General features: G+C 47.4%; 1 protein-coding gene across 1 annotated transcript in view; it reads right to left on the reverse strand.

The window, feature by feature from the left end:
• Positions 1-609: 609 nt before the first annotated feature.
• ALK (ALK receptor tyrosine kinase) overlaps positions 610-15,492 on the reverse strand; it is a 557,631-nt gene continuing 542,748 nt past the window's right edge. Inside the window, exons 24-29 of the mRNA XM_065401476.1 lie at positions 10,965-11,062; positions 9,069-9,161; positions 6,981-7,082; positions 5,284-5,418; positions 3,942-4,032; positions 610-1,314 (exon numbers count right to left, since the gene is read on the reverse strand). Coding sequence (XP_065257548.1) covers positions 610-1,314; positions 3,942-4,032; positions 5,284-5,418; positions 6,981-7,082; positions 9,069-9,161; positions 10,965-11,062 — 1,224 coding nt within the window. The remainder of the gene's footprint in view (positions 1,315-3,941; positions 4,033-5,283; positions 5,419-6,980; positions 7,083-9,068; positions 9,162-10,964; positions 11,063-15,492) is intronic.

Below are 15,492 nucleotides of genomic sequence, written 5' to 3' on the forward strand. Positions count from 1 at the left end.
TGTGACTGGCATCTTTCCATTGCCCTGCCAATGATACTGTAATTACTGCATATTCAAGGGCTGGTGCAGACTATGTTACAGCAGTAATGCAACTTGGGAATGTTCCCTGGTGTCTTCATTCAAAGATGTTTTATCCTTTTTGTTTTGAATAAATGGTTCTTTCCCAAGCCACCTCAAACCTCTGCCATCCATAGGGGATTTCAAGTGTCCCACTCCACAGCAACCAGCAGCTTGGCAAGGAAAACCCCAAACATGAAATACTCAGGCAGTGAAACCTGACCTTACATTTAAGCGGAGCATACACAATTGAGAAGAAGCGCACAGGGAAGGGCACGACACGACAATGACCATGCATATACGTTTATGCAACCGAAAGCTGGGCCTTGCAGTTAACGTTAATATCCCCCCTTTCTCGTAGTAGTAGTAGCAGAGGCTCCGATGAGTTGAAGCTTCTTGGGTTATCTGAAAACACGGCTTCAAAGGGTGGCACTTTAGAGCTAGTTGGCACATAATGAAAGTTAGCGTTGTCTGCTCTCTCTTGGATGACAAGGACAATACTCTCCAAGCTCAAGAGCTACACAGAATGAGAATCAAGAGTGCAGAGGGCTCTCAAGGCCCCTGATGGGCTACGTGGCTCTTGTTTCTAAGGACAGAGTCCTCATAATTGCTAGCGCAAGGTGGGGCAGAGGCTTCCAGGGGTAAGCCCTGCTGTTGGTATCCATAGTTGACGTTCCCACAGGGGAAGTGGCGGAGCCTAAAGAGAGGCACTTCTTTCACACTGGCTGTTAGTGAGGACGGTTCTAAGAGCAGAGAGGAGCCTGGCAGCCTGCTAGTCACAACACCAGGCCCCACAGTACAGTTTCCTTCGTGCCCCAAATTCTCCCTCTCGGACACCTCTTTCTCCAGCAGAGAATTGTTTTTGATGACAGGCTTCTCTGCAAACCAGGAGCCATATGTTGGATTCCAGAGATTGGTGGGCTTATTTCTGGACCCCCTGCCTTTCTGAAGGTCAGAAGCCGGGGTGGACTGCGCATAGGCCATGTTGATGTGTCCCGCTTCCAGGGCTGGTCGCACATTAACAGGGACCAGAGGCTCGGGGGCTGCCACTTTTGCCAAAGGTTTTCCAGCTGTGATGGCTGAAGGCAGAGGGGGTGGAGAAGGCAGGGCCTGCTTGTCACCCTCTCTCTTTTGGTGTGGGGAGATCACCAGAGGAGGGATTGCTTTGGGGTCTTCTGGGCGCATTGGAACCTTCTCCTCCTCCTCAATGGATGGGCCATATTCCACAGGTAAAGCGGTGGTGATGACGTCAGGATCCTAGAGGGGGAACAATGAGATTCTTTCAAACTCTTGCCACTGCTGATATTCAGGCATTGTTGCCAATTGCCTCCTGTTTATAATAATTGTCCTGTAGCCAAAGAGCATCTTTTGCCACAGAGGAGCCCAAACTTTATAAAAGGAATCTCAGGGAAATGCAACTACCACTGGGGTAGAACGTGACAGCTTTTTTACCAGCACAGAGAAACACAGCATGTTAGTTTAATTTAGTGAAGAATTCCCATGTGCAACTGAAACTGCAGGGAGAAAGTTGGGATGATACAGATTGGAACACAGAGTTCATAACATTCTTTTTTAGTCCAGAAGCAGTTACAGCTGTGAAAATGTAGCAGCAACGTGGTGCAGGGTGGAGACTCAGGCATGCAGGGTAACATTTTCAAAAGCACCTAAGCCACTTAGGAGCATAAGCCTTAGGAGTCGGGCACCTAAGTAATTTCGGCATTTCAATGGGACTTAGACACTTTTGAAAATGTTACCCAGAAAGCTGTAAAAGTGTGGGAAGCTGGTCAACTGCTTACTAGTAATAGACAACCAAAAAAACAAACACAAAACCTGGAGTTAACATCTCCACCTGAGGATCTAAAAGCACCTTTCAAAAATTAATGGATTAAACCTCACAATGTTCCCTCTAATTTTTCCCATCCATGTGCAGAATGAATTTTGTTATGTGCGCCAATATGAAGGTGATGTGTGGCAGGGGTGGGGCCAAGGGGTTCGCAGTGTGGGAGGGGGCTCAGGGCTGGGGCAGAGGGATGGAGTACGGGGGGGGTGAGGGCTCCAGCTGGGGGTGCGGGCTCTGGGGTAGGGCCGGGGGGGATGAAGGATTCAGGGTGCGGGAGGGGGCTCCAGGCTGGGGCGAGGGGTTAGAGTTTGGGAGGGAGTAAGGGTTCCGGCTGGGGGAGGGAGGCGTCTCTCCCCGCCGCAGCCCCGGAGTTGGGAGGGAGAGGCGTCTCTCCCCGCCACAGCCCCGGAGTTGGGAGGGAAAGGCGTCTCGGGCCGGGGGAGAGGCGTCTTGGGCCGCTGCAGCCCTGGGGCTGGGGGGCAGAGATGTCTCTACTTGCCGTGCCACAGCACTGGGGCTGGGGGAGTCACCACAGCCCCGCATGCCCCAAGCTTCCCTATCACCACCTCCCACCTCACCCCACTGCCCCCACCTACCCCCTAGTCCCCACCTCACCCCACTGCCCCCACCTACCCCCAGTCCACATCTCACCTCACTGCCCCCACCTACTCCCTAGTCCCCATCTCACCCCACTGCCATCTTTCAGGCCCACCTGTGTGGAGTGTGCTCGCCTGTGCGGCTCTGCCAATTCAGTGTGCAGCCTTTGATGGCCTCTTGCACGGCTGTGCACCTTAGAGGGAATATAGCTCACAATACCCCAGCGGGTGGATCAGTACCAGACCTATTTTACACATGGGGAAACTGAAGCTCGGAGTGGTGAAATGACGTGCTGTCTGGCCTGTGCAGGTCTGTGCCAAAGCTTGCAAGCCAACAGTTTCCTGACTGCTTCATTTGCGAGACCACTAGACTAGAAGAGCTGGGTTAATGAGCTGTGTACTAAAAAGGGAAATCAGGTTCAGGCCAGGAGACCCAACCCAATCCCTCTGCCTGACCTAAGAGCTCCTAGCTCTTACAGCACTGCAGTCCCCAATTGTCTTCTCCAAACTGGCCAGGTCCGAGGCCCTAAAACGCATGAGGCTAGAGATGGGCCCAAGGTAAGAAATGTAATCTGATTCTAGATCCAGACTGCCCCAGAGTTCATCACTGCATCCAGTGTTCCAGTTCAGATCCAGCTTGGCTCTAACCAAGAAATTTCAGTCTGGATCCAAACCTTTCCACAATTCAAGGGGTCTACTGGAACTGGTGCCCTGGGTCAGATCCAGCCCTGCTCAGTACTGGTCAATATCTTAAGAATTAAAATGTGCAAAGTGGCTGTTATCTGGCAATCCCCTTGCAGCACAGCTAGGGAAGAAAGGAGTGCAAGTGCTAGAGTGCAACCTGGTGGACTGGCTCAGGCCTTTGGCTTGCTGGGGAATTGTACCTTGGGCCTGGTCCACACTACCCCCCCACTTCGGACTAAGGTACGCAAATTCAGCTACGTTAATAACGTAGCTGAATTCGAAGTACCTTAGTTCGAACTTACTGCGGGTCCAGACGCGGCAGGCAGGCTCCCCCGTCGATGCCGCGTACTCCTCTCGCTGAGCTGGAGTACCGGCGTCGACGGCGAGCACTTCCGGGATCGATCCGGGATCGATTTATCGCGTCTAGACAAGACGCGATAAATCGATCCCAGAACACCGATTGCCTGCCGTCGGACCCGGAGGTAAGTGTAGACGTACCCTGCATGTAGAAACAGCAATCACAGAGTTGCTATACCTGTGTACGGCCTCTCCTCTGTGGGGTGTGTGCATGGGCAGTGAGGAGCACCCTCTCTTTGCCCTTCAGAAACACATGCTTCCATCTCACTGCCCAGAGAGGATCCATCACCTCAGTTTACTACAGGACACTGATTTCAGGCTAACACAACATATGTGTTTAGAGCTCACTGCAGTAGTGCAGTACTTCCCCCTGGGTGTCTTACGCTGAAAGATGAAAGAACGAATACCTGGGTGCAGTATTCAATCCTCTCCAGTATTATGGCAAAGTTTGGCCTGTCTTCAGGCTGGTGCTGCCAGCACTGGGTCATTATACGATACCTACAATAGCAGCAGGAGAGAAAATCATGAAAAGCAGGAAGGCAAAAGGAAGATGCGTTTGGTAGTTAATGGACTTCAGTTCACCATGGTCCATCAGTACCCACCAGCCCACCAAGTATTCATTGTCACCTTCCACGATCAGTGAAAAAGTCCATCCTGCTGTGGGTTCAGGTGTAGGGTCCTATACCACTCTCCATCTGCATGCAGATAGTGCACCTCAAGGGCCAAATATACCCTTAAATGCTGCTGTTAGGAACATGTTGTGAAACTGACACCACTGGTGAAAAAAATCAGGCCTTTGCTACATATGGGGAAGACCTAACAAAGTGGCTATTTCCATCCAATCCCCTCCTCACTTCCCACACACTCGAAACATTATGTCTGGTATTGGGGGGAAAAACACCTCTACGGAGAGGGAAGCTGCTCCAACTCCCACTTAGAAATCAAACTGATAAGAATGGGGGGTATGGATTCAAAGAAGTGGGTTGGGAATTCCCACACAGATGCCTTGCCAGGAGTCTCTTCTACCATACATCCTTTGAAAATATTCCTTCCAAACCATGATGTTCCTTTTCCACACAGACTTAGGTGGGCCATTCAGATGAAGACAGGATGTTACCCGATGTTGTCATACACTGCCCTTGGTGGCTGCTCAGGGAAGTATCGCCTTGAGAAACTAAATGGGAAGCCGCTGCACTGCAAGAGATCTAGTGATAATTGTGTGCTACCTTTATTCCAAAGGGTCCCAACACTATTGAACTGATTTTCAAAGGCACTGAGCCCCTACAGCATATTTGAAAATCAGGCCGTCCAGGTAGACGGACTGCTTCACCTGGCACCTGTGGGGTGGAATCCAGCGACACTTCAGAAAAATGACCTAGCCCCAATTGAAACCACACAGGGAATTTACTGTAGGCAGGTTAGAACCTAATTAACTGAGCCAAGGCTTTGCTACTTGTGAGCAACACCAGGGATCTTTAATGGCCACAGGTGGTCAGAACTTGCAGTTTTACATCTAATCCGAAGGACAGAGCTATTGACCGATATTTTTTAACACACTAGCCAATGGTCCATACTTCCCAAGAAGGCACCGACTATTAACCTAAAAGGGCTGACAGATAACATTACCAGTAGGGAAAAAGTCTCTGGAACTTGAGTTAATTAAGGAAGGTCATTAAATATATGGTAATAAAGCTAATAATCTTCTGGCCAGAGCAGAGTGTTCATGCACAAAATGAGTTAGTCTCATACACAGGGCCAGGGCAGTTTTTGGGTGGATCCATCCTTCCTCCGTTTGTTACGAACTCCAGAACCTCCTGGTTACTTTTGCTAGGATAAGGCATATATCCAAGAGAGAATATCTCCCACAGCAACACACCAAAGGACCTGGACACAGAACAGAAGGAAAGAAGGTCAAGGACACAGGCACAAAATAGTATTGCAATTCAATGGCTATGCACTTAGAGCCATTAAAACCAGTATTTGCTTTGTGCACCCTACAGTCAGTCAACCTGCGGAACTCTCAGCTGCAGGAGAACACTAAGACAAAGTGGCTGATGTAAAAGAAGGGCTGGATGACTTTATGGGCATCAGTAACAACCGTTGTTAAGCAAGCCAAGACTGTGATGTGGGTAATTAAATGTCATGCTTCAGAGTACAACTACACTGTTTGCCCAGCAGGGTCAGGAAATAATCATATATACTTGGTGTCTAGCATGTTATAATTGGATACAACAGGTGTATTATTGTGAGAGGACTTGCCTTCTTTTGAGGCATTGGGTATTAGCCCCTGCTGGAGCCAGGACTGTGGTTTGATCCTTTATGGCAAATCCTGTGTTCCTGAATAAACAACAATGCACTTTGCTCTTGTACAGAGGATACAAGTGACCCCTAGCTGAAGATTCCTAGTCCCATATGTTTCCGGGAATTAAAATTAGAACATTCCCTGGGTTACATCACAAGCTTTGGTCTCTGTGGCTGGGCATGTAACACTCTGAAGATTGAAAATACAACCTCCTCAGCATTCATTTGACTGGCAGCTTGGAAAACGCCAACATTTTATGGGTTAAACACTGCAGTGCGGTTGGGAACAGAATAAAACAGGCCAATGATCACCACTTTGGTGCTGATGGACAGCAAACAACGCTACTGTGTCCTTGGGAGGATTTAACTTGCTCCATCAGCTGTGAAACAGGCTCTATACTCTCACTCCACACCCTGGGAAGGCAGCTGGTGAACATTAGTACTGGTGGCTTCACAGTCTCCTCCTCCCTCTCCCCAAACACTCTCCTGCACTCCTGGCTTCCTGACCCAGCTTCGCCTGAGCAATTCTTTCCCAATCAGCAGTGCCCCTGCTCTGTCAACACTGGCCCTCTGCTTCCTGACACTAGGGACCACCAGCCACAGCAGAGTGAGCAGGGCCAGGCTCAGACACACAGGGCAAGTGACTGCTCAAGACCCTGCCCTTTTGGGGGTATCCACAGCCCTTCACTGACTCGGCAATTTACATGCCAGCCCAATCCCTCCCACCCTCCCCTGGCACCACACGGCTTTGTGTGCTGCATTGGGCCAAGAGGAGGTGGCAATTTAGGGCGTGTTTACACTTGCTCCTCTGACACTGGCTGTGTCTGACCCTGCCGCTGAAAGATGGTTTGCTCCTACAAAGAGACTAGACTCCTTTCAATAGCGTACAACGGACACCTTCCCTCCTAGATCACCTGTTCATAACCAATACAGCATCTAAGCCAGATCCATTGCTCCCAGGAGAGAGCCTTCACTTTGCAAGGCTCTGGCTATTCGCTCCCTCATCCCCGCCACTAGATCCCTTGCTTTCAAAGCTCCATCTCTTCTTTTTGGGAGGGGGGGGAAGGAGGGGAACGTGTTCCTTTTACAAGGGGAAGTAGATAGTGAGTCATTTGTAAAAACAGATCAAGAAAAAAGAAGCCCACCATGTATCAGTTTTTGATGTAAATATTCCTTCCATAAAGGCCTCAGGTGGCATCCATTTGACTGGCAGCATGGCACACCCGCCCTTTCGATAATAGCTGGCCCTGCAGAGGAAAACCAAAGTGAGCAGTCGGCCCAGGATTCAGAAAGAAAGTGGCATTAATATAGTACTTTTCTAATTAAAGGATTACAGTGACCAGCCTGGGGCTGGCTCATTTAGTAAAGACCTTAAATCGGGGCTTTTCTTATAGACAAAGCAGCATGGCAGAGATTATACTGACAAGAGCTTTTTCTATTCATAGAAACAGTGGGAACAGGCATTTAATGTAGGGACAGTTCTGTACTTTCCCTCGCTTTGTGCCTGATCCCACAACCTGTGAGTAATCCTGTGGATAGTCCCACTGAAATCACTGGAATTACTCACATGAGTAAGAGTCTCAGAGTAAAACCTTCCTCCTTGGAAAAGCTTTTTCACTGTAGCAGGAAAGACATTTCACAGCATTGATACCCACATCCAGTTAAGCACCCCCCTCAAAAATAACAAACAAATCAACCCAACCACCAGAAAACAACTCTGCTAGGTCAGGTTGGCAGAGACCCTGGGGTTTTTCACCTTCCTCCGCAGCATGGGGCCTGGGTCACTTGCAGGTTTAAACAAGCCTAAATGGTGGATTCTCTGTAACTTGAAGTCTTTAAACCATGATTTGAGGACATCAGTAACTCAGGCAGTGGTTGGGGTCTATTACAGGAGTGGGTGGGTGAGGTTCTGTGGCCTGCGATGTGCAGGAGGTCAGACCATGATGGTCCTTTCTGGCCTTAAAGTTTATGAGTCTATGAGAATACCCCAGGCAGCATGGTAAGGGAGAAAAGCCAGAGTGCACATGAAGTCCACTAGGGATTTTGAATTTTATGTAGATGGTACCCAGACACTGGAGTGATGGCTGCCAGCATAAAACCCTAACAATCTTAGCTAGATATCAGGCCCTTTGTGTCAATATCATTTAAAATGAAATCCATCAAGCTCAAACCCTTGTACTGGCAGGCACAGATGGGAGCTTGTGCATGCAAGCTAGAGGTGTGCACACAAAGTGAATGTGCATGGAAAAGTGTGTAAATTTCATAGGCTCCTTTGAAAAGGAGTAAAGGGTACTAGCAATTAGTTGTGCCAAGTGTGCTGTTTTGCCATATCAGAGTCCTCTTGTATTGCAGGGCTTCATGGTAGTAGGGTCTTGCCTTGTTTGGTAATAGAAACCAAACAGCTCAGCTGCACTCACATCTCGAAGGGAGTGCTACAGTCACATCACCTCAGGCTGTGATCTTCCTAGAACTCAAGCTAAGTAGGGTCAGGCCTGCTCCGTACTTGCATGGGTGACCTCAACAGAAAAAACCCAAGGTACCAACACAATTTCTTACAGTGATTCAGTAAGTGGCTTTCTTTCCACTGAGCCAGGAGTGAACCAGTTCTCCAGCACAGTGTTAGGGGGCGCTATGCTGCTGAAGGTGCTGGGTTGCAGATGAGCTGTAAACTGAGGTCCTGACCACTTGTGATCATTAAAGATTTCCTGGCACTTCTTGGAAGTACAGCGTCATTAACCCTAGTGGCCTGGCTAAATTCCAGTTTGGGTAATTACAGTCTCCTGATCTTTCCTCCTTTACATGCAGTCAATTGAGGAGATTTACTTATGACAAAAAATGGAAGGGAACAGGGTCAATAGCAAGGAGGAAGGAGATTAAACTCAAAGTGATTTGGAGCCACAGAACAAAAGGGCACATCAATGACTTATGCCACTTAGTGCTGAGAAAATGAAAGGAAAACAATTAGGGATGGAATCCAAGAGAAGGGGAAAATGTTCTCTGGCCATATGGAAAACTCTTCCCAGGAGAAGGCTCTGAGGAAGCAGTGAGCAGCCTGTCAATCCACAGCTTGAAAGCAAACAATAGCATCAGACAGGGAGTCATATGGAAAGGATTTCAGAAATATCCCTTTTCTGGGGTTAAACAGAGCAGCACATGATGACACTTAACCAGGCACATAATCCCCCGTTCTGGTAAATTTCTGCTTAGTGATGCCATAAACTGAGTTCTATTACCTGTATATGTCCCGGGCCATTCCAAAGTCTCCAATTTTAGCTACTCTTCCAGGCCCTTGACAAGTAAGGAGACAGTTCCTGGCAGCAATGTCCCTGAGAAAGAAAGAAGGAAAGCAGCAGAAAGAGCGGGAGAGAGAAAAGAAAAAATCATTTAACCTTTCAACAGTTTTGCAAAAGTCAAAGGAAATGACAAGAAAACATGTCCTGCTTTCCTGAGGGGCGGAGACCCCTCAAATCCCAGTGAAGTCAATATCTGCAGATAACAAGCTATGTCCCATTGTTTTAGTAGAAATCTTTTGAATTTAAACATTCCATTTGCTATTTGTAATAATTCTTTAATGCCTTTTATCATCACACATGGATTACTCAGTATGGCAGGAGCCTCCTGCCAATACCCCTCCTTGCAAGTGTTGTTGGGACTCTAGAAAGTTGGCAGTAAAAGATCTGAGTTGGACAACCCACCTCTTCCAACAACACACTGTCCCATCATGACTACTGCCCCTATACCTAGTACAGCTTTGTCATGTGTAGTCACATCTATGCCAGAGGCAGGCAGAATAGTCAGTGCTACAAGGAAAATGCTCAAACCTGGATTTCAGAAACTAGACAGACACCTGAACCAAACCCTAAATCCATACCCTTGCCTTGAACTCTCTCACCCATCTCTAATGGGCTGCACTAAAACCCTGGGTCTGGGCATAGATCCCTTGTGGCTTGGTCCCATCTCTACTAGAATGAAAACCAGGAGCACAACCCTGGCAAAATCACCTCAGAGAAGTGAACTAAAAAATGGCAGCTATAAGTTTGTGGCTCCCCTGCAAAGCCATGCAACTCTGCTCCATGTGGCTGCTGAGCTTTTCCAGGGACTGTTCAGGACAGTGGGGAGAGATAAGGGACAGATAATGGGAAAGCACTGACGGTTAGCACCTCAGACTTTGCAGCCAGAAGGACCACAAATGTGGCTATTCTTAAGAATGCTGGATGCTACAAAACTCTCAAATTATTTCCTTAATACTAGAACTATTGAGGATATTGAAAAGGTCTGAAGAATGTGGACTAGATCTGCATTATTTTTATGAATATTTTGTGTATCTCTATATGTTTGAGTATTGTGGTGGGGCCAGGGCCGGCTCTAGGTTTTTTGCCGCCCCCTGCCCCAGCCCTGGGCTCTCCCCCCCACCCGCACCCCCTGCTGCCCCAGCACTGGGCTCTCCCCCCCCCCCCCCACCCGCACCCTCTGCCGCCCCAACTCTGGAAGTGGAGAGAGTATTGCTAACAAACCACATGTCTGAGGCATGGATAGGAACAACCCCAACTGAAAAGGGGACAGGTGAGTGGCTCTCTAGCCTTGCTTGACTTTGTGGATAGAATCAGGCCCATCTCAAAAATCTTACACACTGGGAGCTGTCAGGCATATGGTGCCATTTTTCATTCCAGGTCTGAACAGTACCACGCTTTAACCTGTGTGTGTATCCAGGGCCAGGGTGAGAACAGCAAGGAAGACCAGATTGCAGGAATGAACAGAAGGGCAATAATCAAAGCTTGCTGGAGGGAAGGCCTACAACCTATTGTAACAAATTCCTGGTTGCTTTTGTATAGATGACAAATAAACTGCATGCATGTTGTGGCCCTGGGGATAGAGCTCAGGTTCTTTGGCACCATGAATACAAGCCTTCCTCACTTGAGATAAAGTAGACTCCCTGTGAATAATTACTATTAGTCAGGCTTTTGGCTCTTATCTTCTAAAAACATCCAACCTCTAGAGGGCAGTGGTACACAAACATATTCACCACAGCATTACTCGTACATGCTGGCCAATATATTACAATACAATACACACCCACACATACAAAGGGCAACAGTAAATAGTCCTTAATAGCAAATGGTCTTACTTACCTGTGAATGAAGTGGTTTTCTTCCAAATACTGACAGCCACATGCAATGTCGCGAGCCACATGTAGCAAGTCCAGCATGCAAAGGGAAGAGGGCTGGCTCTACCAAAAGACAAGGTACAAAGTGGGGTTAAAGCAGAAATGATGCACGGTTCATCTTCAGAGCTATGAGTTACCAATGAGTTAGGGAGATCTCAAATGAGGGACGTGGAGCAAATGCTAACACAAATATAAGGGATGTAAACTACCTCATACACAGCTTTCCAACTAGCATAAATGTTTCATATCTGGGGAGGTTATGAAAAGGTGCTGGCACCTAATCATACACACAAATCGCACTAATAGAAGCAGAATCACTAGATCTGATATCTTATTGTAGTAGGTCATCTAATTCCCCTCACAGCTGCAGCAGGATTATTCCTTACAGTGTATTCTCCACTGCTTTATGCAGTCTAGCTTTAAATGTGCTTACACCACCTCTCATGGGAGACTATTCCATAGTCTCAGTATTATAAGTATTTTGGTGATATTTAACCTGAATTTATCTTTGCTCAGTTTCATCCCATTATTCATACTTCCATAAGTCACCCTAAACAATCAACCCCTCCTCTTCTACAGCCCCCACATATTATCTGAGTTCCTGAGTGCCATCTTCGTATTTGCATCCTTCACGTATGTGTAGATTTTTTATCAATTGCCCGTTTAGTTATTTAGCTTAATCTCCAGGAGTGCATCAGTGCAGGGAGCTGATGTCTTGTGACAGGAAGGGGAGGGTGCATTCATACAGAACTACATGATGTACTTTGGAGAGGAAGAATTGCCTTTAAGTGACATGACTGACAGGTGGGCATGCCAGGACTCTGCACACGAATCAAGCAGCTCATCTTCATCGCACCTATTAAAGAGCAGCATCTTTTAACACTGTATACCCCACCCACTGATACACACACCAGTACTGGTTCATCAGTGCCTAGGACTCTAAACGCCCCCCTCCCTTCATGATGAAAGGTCCTAGGTCCTGGTATGCTGCTCCCTGCCACCTTCCAGCTCTGAGTCATAATGGACTTTAGCCTAACCAGCTGACTAGGATTAGAACCAGCTCCTAGTTTCCCTGCAGTTTGCAGCATGCACAACTGAACAGGAAACAGCGAGCACTGGCTGCTACAACCGAGGTCTTAGTCTGGCTGAAAGGGTTGGGTACTCTAAGCCCTAAGGTACCCTAGTCTAATGAAGAGAGCACCAAAGAACTGCAAAGCACCCTGCGTTATATGTTGTCTGAGCAGAGGCTTACCTGCACAGCATCACACACACACACAGCTAAGCAAAAAGGACAGTGTAGACACATCTATCCTGCCCGTGTTTTACTATACACACGGTTTGTTTAACATGCACAGGGATTACTGAAGTGCCCTAATACATAGGAGAAGAGGGCTGGGCTTTTATTTATTTATTTGTACATAGTGTTGTTCCCCGAAGCCTTACTTTTTGATGGAGAATCTCTTTTAGTCTTACTCTGCTGACTACTGAGTGATTCACCAGCATTGAACATATGGCTAAAACGATCAACAAAAGGGTGATGGTGTCTTTTTTTAGGGGTCTGAACAGGGGCTGCTTTGGGGGGTGAGGGATAGCTCAGTGGTTTGAGCATTGGCCTGCTAAACCCAGGGTTGTGAGTTCAACCCTTGAGGGGGCCATTTCAGAAACAGGGGTAAAAATCTGTCTGGGGATTGGTCCTGCTTTGAGCAGGGGGTTGGACTAGATGACCTCCTGAGGTCCCTTCCAACCCTGAGATTCTATGACTTCTATGCTTCAAACCTTTCAACCCATTTAATGGCCTTTCTCCTGTGATCACGGTTCAGGAGCCAACTCAGTGGATACACAGTGAATAAAAAGTCCAATTCCTCAGAGTGCAGAGACTGACCCCTGGGCTGAATTGAGCTAAGACACAAGGCAGATGGAGGGATGAAGTCACAAGTTGATTCTAATTGTGACGCTTTTCCTTCCTTGGTCAAATTTTGGCTAAATTGAAATTCTAAAGCAGATGTGACTTATCAGCCAACGACAATTTATCTGAGTAATTTGTATGAAAGACAGAGTTTTCAGACCCATTTTGTGCAGTGAGCAACCTTGACACACTAGAGGATCAGCTTTACAGCTGTTTACAGCTTTTCCTCCCCAAAGGAGAGGAAGAAACCAGCTGGAAACTGTAGCTCACGATCAGCCTTTAGGGCGAGAGGTGTATTGGAAGCGCTAAAGCGACATCTTCCGTCCCACCCCTCCCCTTTAGGTCCAACCTCTCTAAAGGTGAAGGTGACCGCAAAACAAACTCTGTCTATTGTTCAGTATAATCACTACTCTGCACAACAAGCTGCAGGATACAAAGGAGGGGAAATTACTGCTTATCTTCCAAAGCCATCCTCTGATTGCTTTGCCAGGTGAGAAAAGGATCAAACAGATAGGGTTCTGAACTCCACAGAAAGGAGAATTTTGCAATGTTCTCAGTATGTTCCTGGCATTTGAGCAGCTAAGTACCGCCCAAATCTATTGAGTTTATCTCACTGCTGAGAAGGAGGGAAGTACAGCCCCTAAATAGACACTGATCTTCATTAGAGGTGGGACAGAACAAAAGCCCTGAGTCCATAAATCCCTGAAATTTGGGAGAGTTTGGATCTGAACTTTCTGGCTTGGGCTCACCTCTGATCTTGATAACCCTTAGCTAGGATAAATTGGTAAAGCTCCACAGAAGTCACTGGATTTATTTTTATTTATTATAGGCTACTTGTCACCAGCTGAGGATTTGGCCTATGGGTATAAATGTTACATTTCTTGTTTAGAGTCCAATGGAATATTTCTTTTGTTCAGCCCAGTTGAATGTTTCTTTTATTGTATGTAGTACCTTGATGTGATGGTGACAGGCAAATTGTAAATGATAACAATAAGGGAAGGACAGGGAAGGTAGGAAAAAGAGGTGAAGAATGGAGAGAAAGAGTGAGGAGGAAAGGCAAGAAGGGAGAGACAAAAGGGGTAGTTATGCAGTAGGCAGTAAAGCGTTACCACTGTACCTGCCAAAGCTGATTTCTCTTTGTACTTAATTTTCCCTAAGAAGCTAAACTCCTTTTTCTCAATAAAGGTCCGTCAGTGTGTTTTGAAAAAAACATCATTGTCTGGCTGGGCATGACACGGTCTGTGAGACTAGAAATCTGCGTGATCAAAGGGAAAGTCACTTTGCTACAGCCTGCCCTCTGAGGCCTGGTCTACACTGAAAAATCACACCCTGAGAGATATAGTTCAGACGACCTAGGCCCTGGTGTAGATAGTGCTAGGTCTATGGAAGAATTCTTCTGTTGACCTAGCTCCTGCCTCTTGGGGAGGTGGATTAACTACAGCAATGGGAGAACCCCTGCAGTCGCTGTAGTGAGTGTCTACATTGAAGTGCTGCAGCCGTGCCGCTGCAGCCTTTAAGTGTAGACATAGCCTCAGATTGTCTACTTTGAACTTCAGTTTGGGGTCACGGGGAGCAGGATTGAGTAGATACAAGTTGCATAGATGCAGGCCAGAGCAGTTGTACGCAGGATCGGGCATACTCCAGCATATGGGAAGGAGCCCACCAGCCAAATAAGTGAGCATCCATATTTCCAGCCCAATATTCCCAACTTTACCACGATAACTGTTAACCATTTGAGCACAGCACACTGCCCATCTCTGATATCTCACCAATGAGCACAATCCCTGGCTCTGTACTTCTCGAGCCAGCAGGTGCAGGGTGAACAAAGGAGGCAGCATTCTCAGACCTGGAAGGTGTCTCCAGTCACCCGAAAGCCACTCTGACAGCTAAAGAACTAGCTGCAGTGGGACTCTTGCCTGGCAGTCCTCAAACAGGATGGTGTCAGTGATATGTGGCCCCAAGGATGAGGATGGGTTCAAAGTAGAGCTGGAACATTTGGATCCAAATCTGAACTTGCACAAAGTTTAGGGATGTTCAGAACTGGGGTTCTGGTTCGGCCCAAGCCACCAAGTTCAAGTCAGTGTTTGAGCCTCCTCTTTCTCACAGTTTGGTGGGGGGTGAGATGCAGTATTAGTGGAGTATCTCTAGTTCAGGTCCAAAAATGGGGGATATGGGAGCTCCTCAAGTTGCCAGCTGGGCTACCCTCTCAAAACAATAGTCCCCTACATAATATCTGATGTTGTTATTCCTGAACCACCTAATGGAGCCCAGGAAGGGCAGAAGGAAGGTCAAGGAAGAGATTGGGAAGGAAGGAGAGGGGTAAAGGGAGAAGTAAGAAGGAAAGAATACTTGTTGCATAGAGCACAGGCACACTGAAGCTTTCCACATTCCCTCATTTGTGTGTGCATCTCTCTTAACTCTCTGTGTTCACCACTAGCTGTCAGAGAGGCTGAGCAGAGCAGCCGCTGGCATGGGGAGATGAAAGCACTGACGCATGGGGTGGTACTTACAAACCGCAGAAGGGCAAAAAAAAGACAAAACCCTCAGATCAAGCAATGTCAGTGATTTCATTCTATGAAGATAAAGG

This window comes from Emys orbicularis, chromosome 3, assembly GCF_028017835.1.
Source record: "Emys orbicularis isolate rEmyOrb1 chromosome 3, rEmyOrb1.hap1, whole genome shotgun sequence".
Taxonomy (NCBI): Eukaryota; Metazoa; Chordata; order Testudines; family Emydidae; genus Emys; species Emys orbicularis.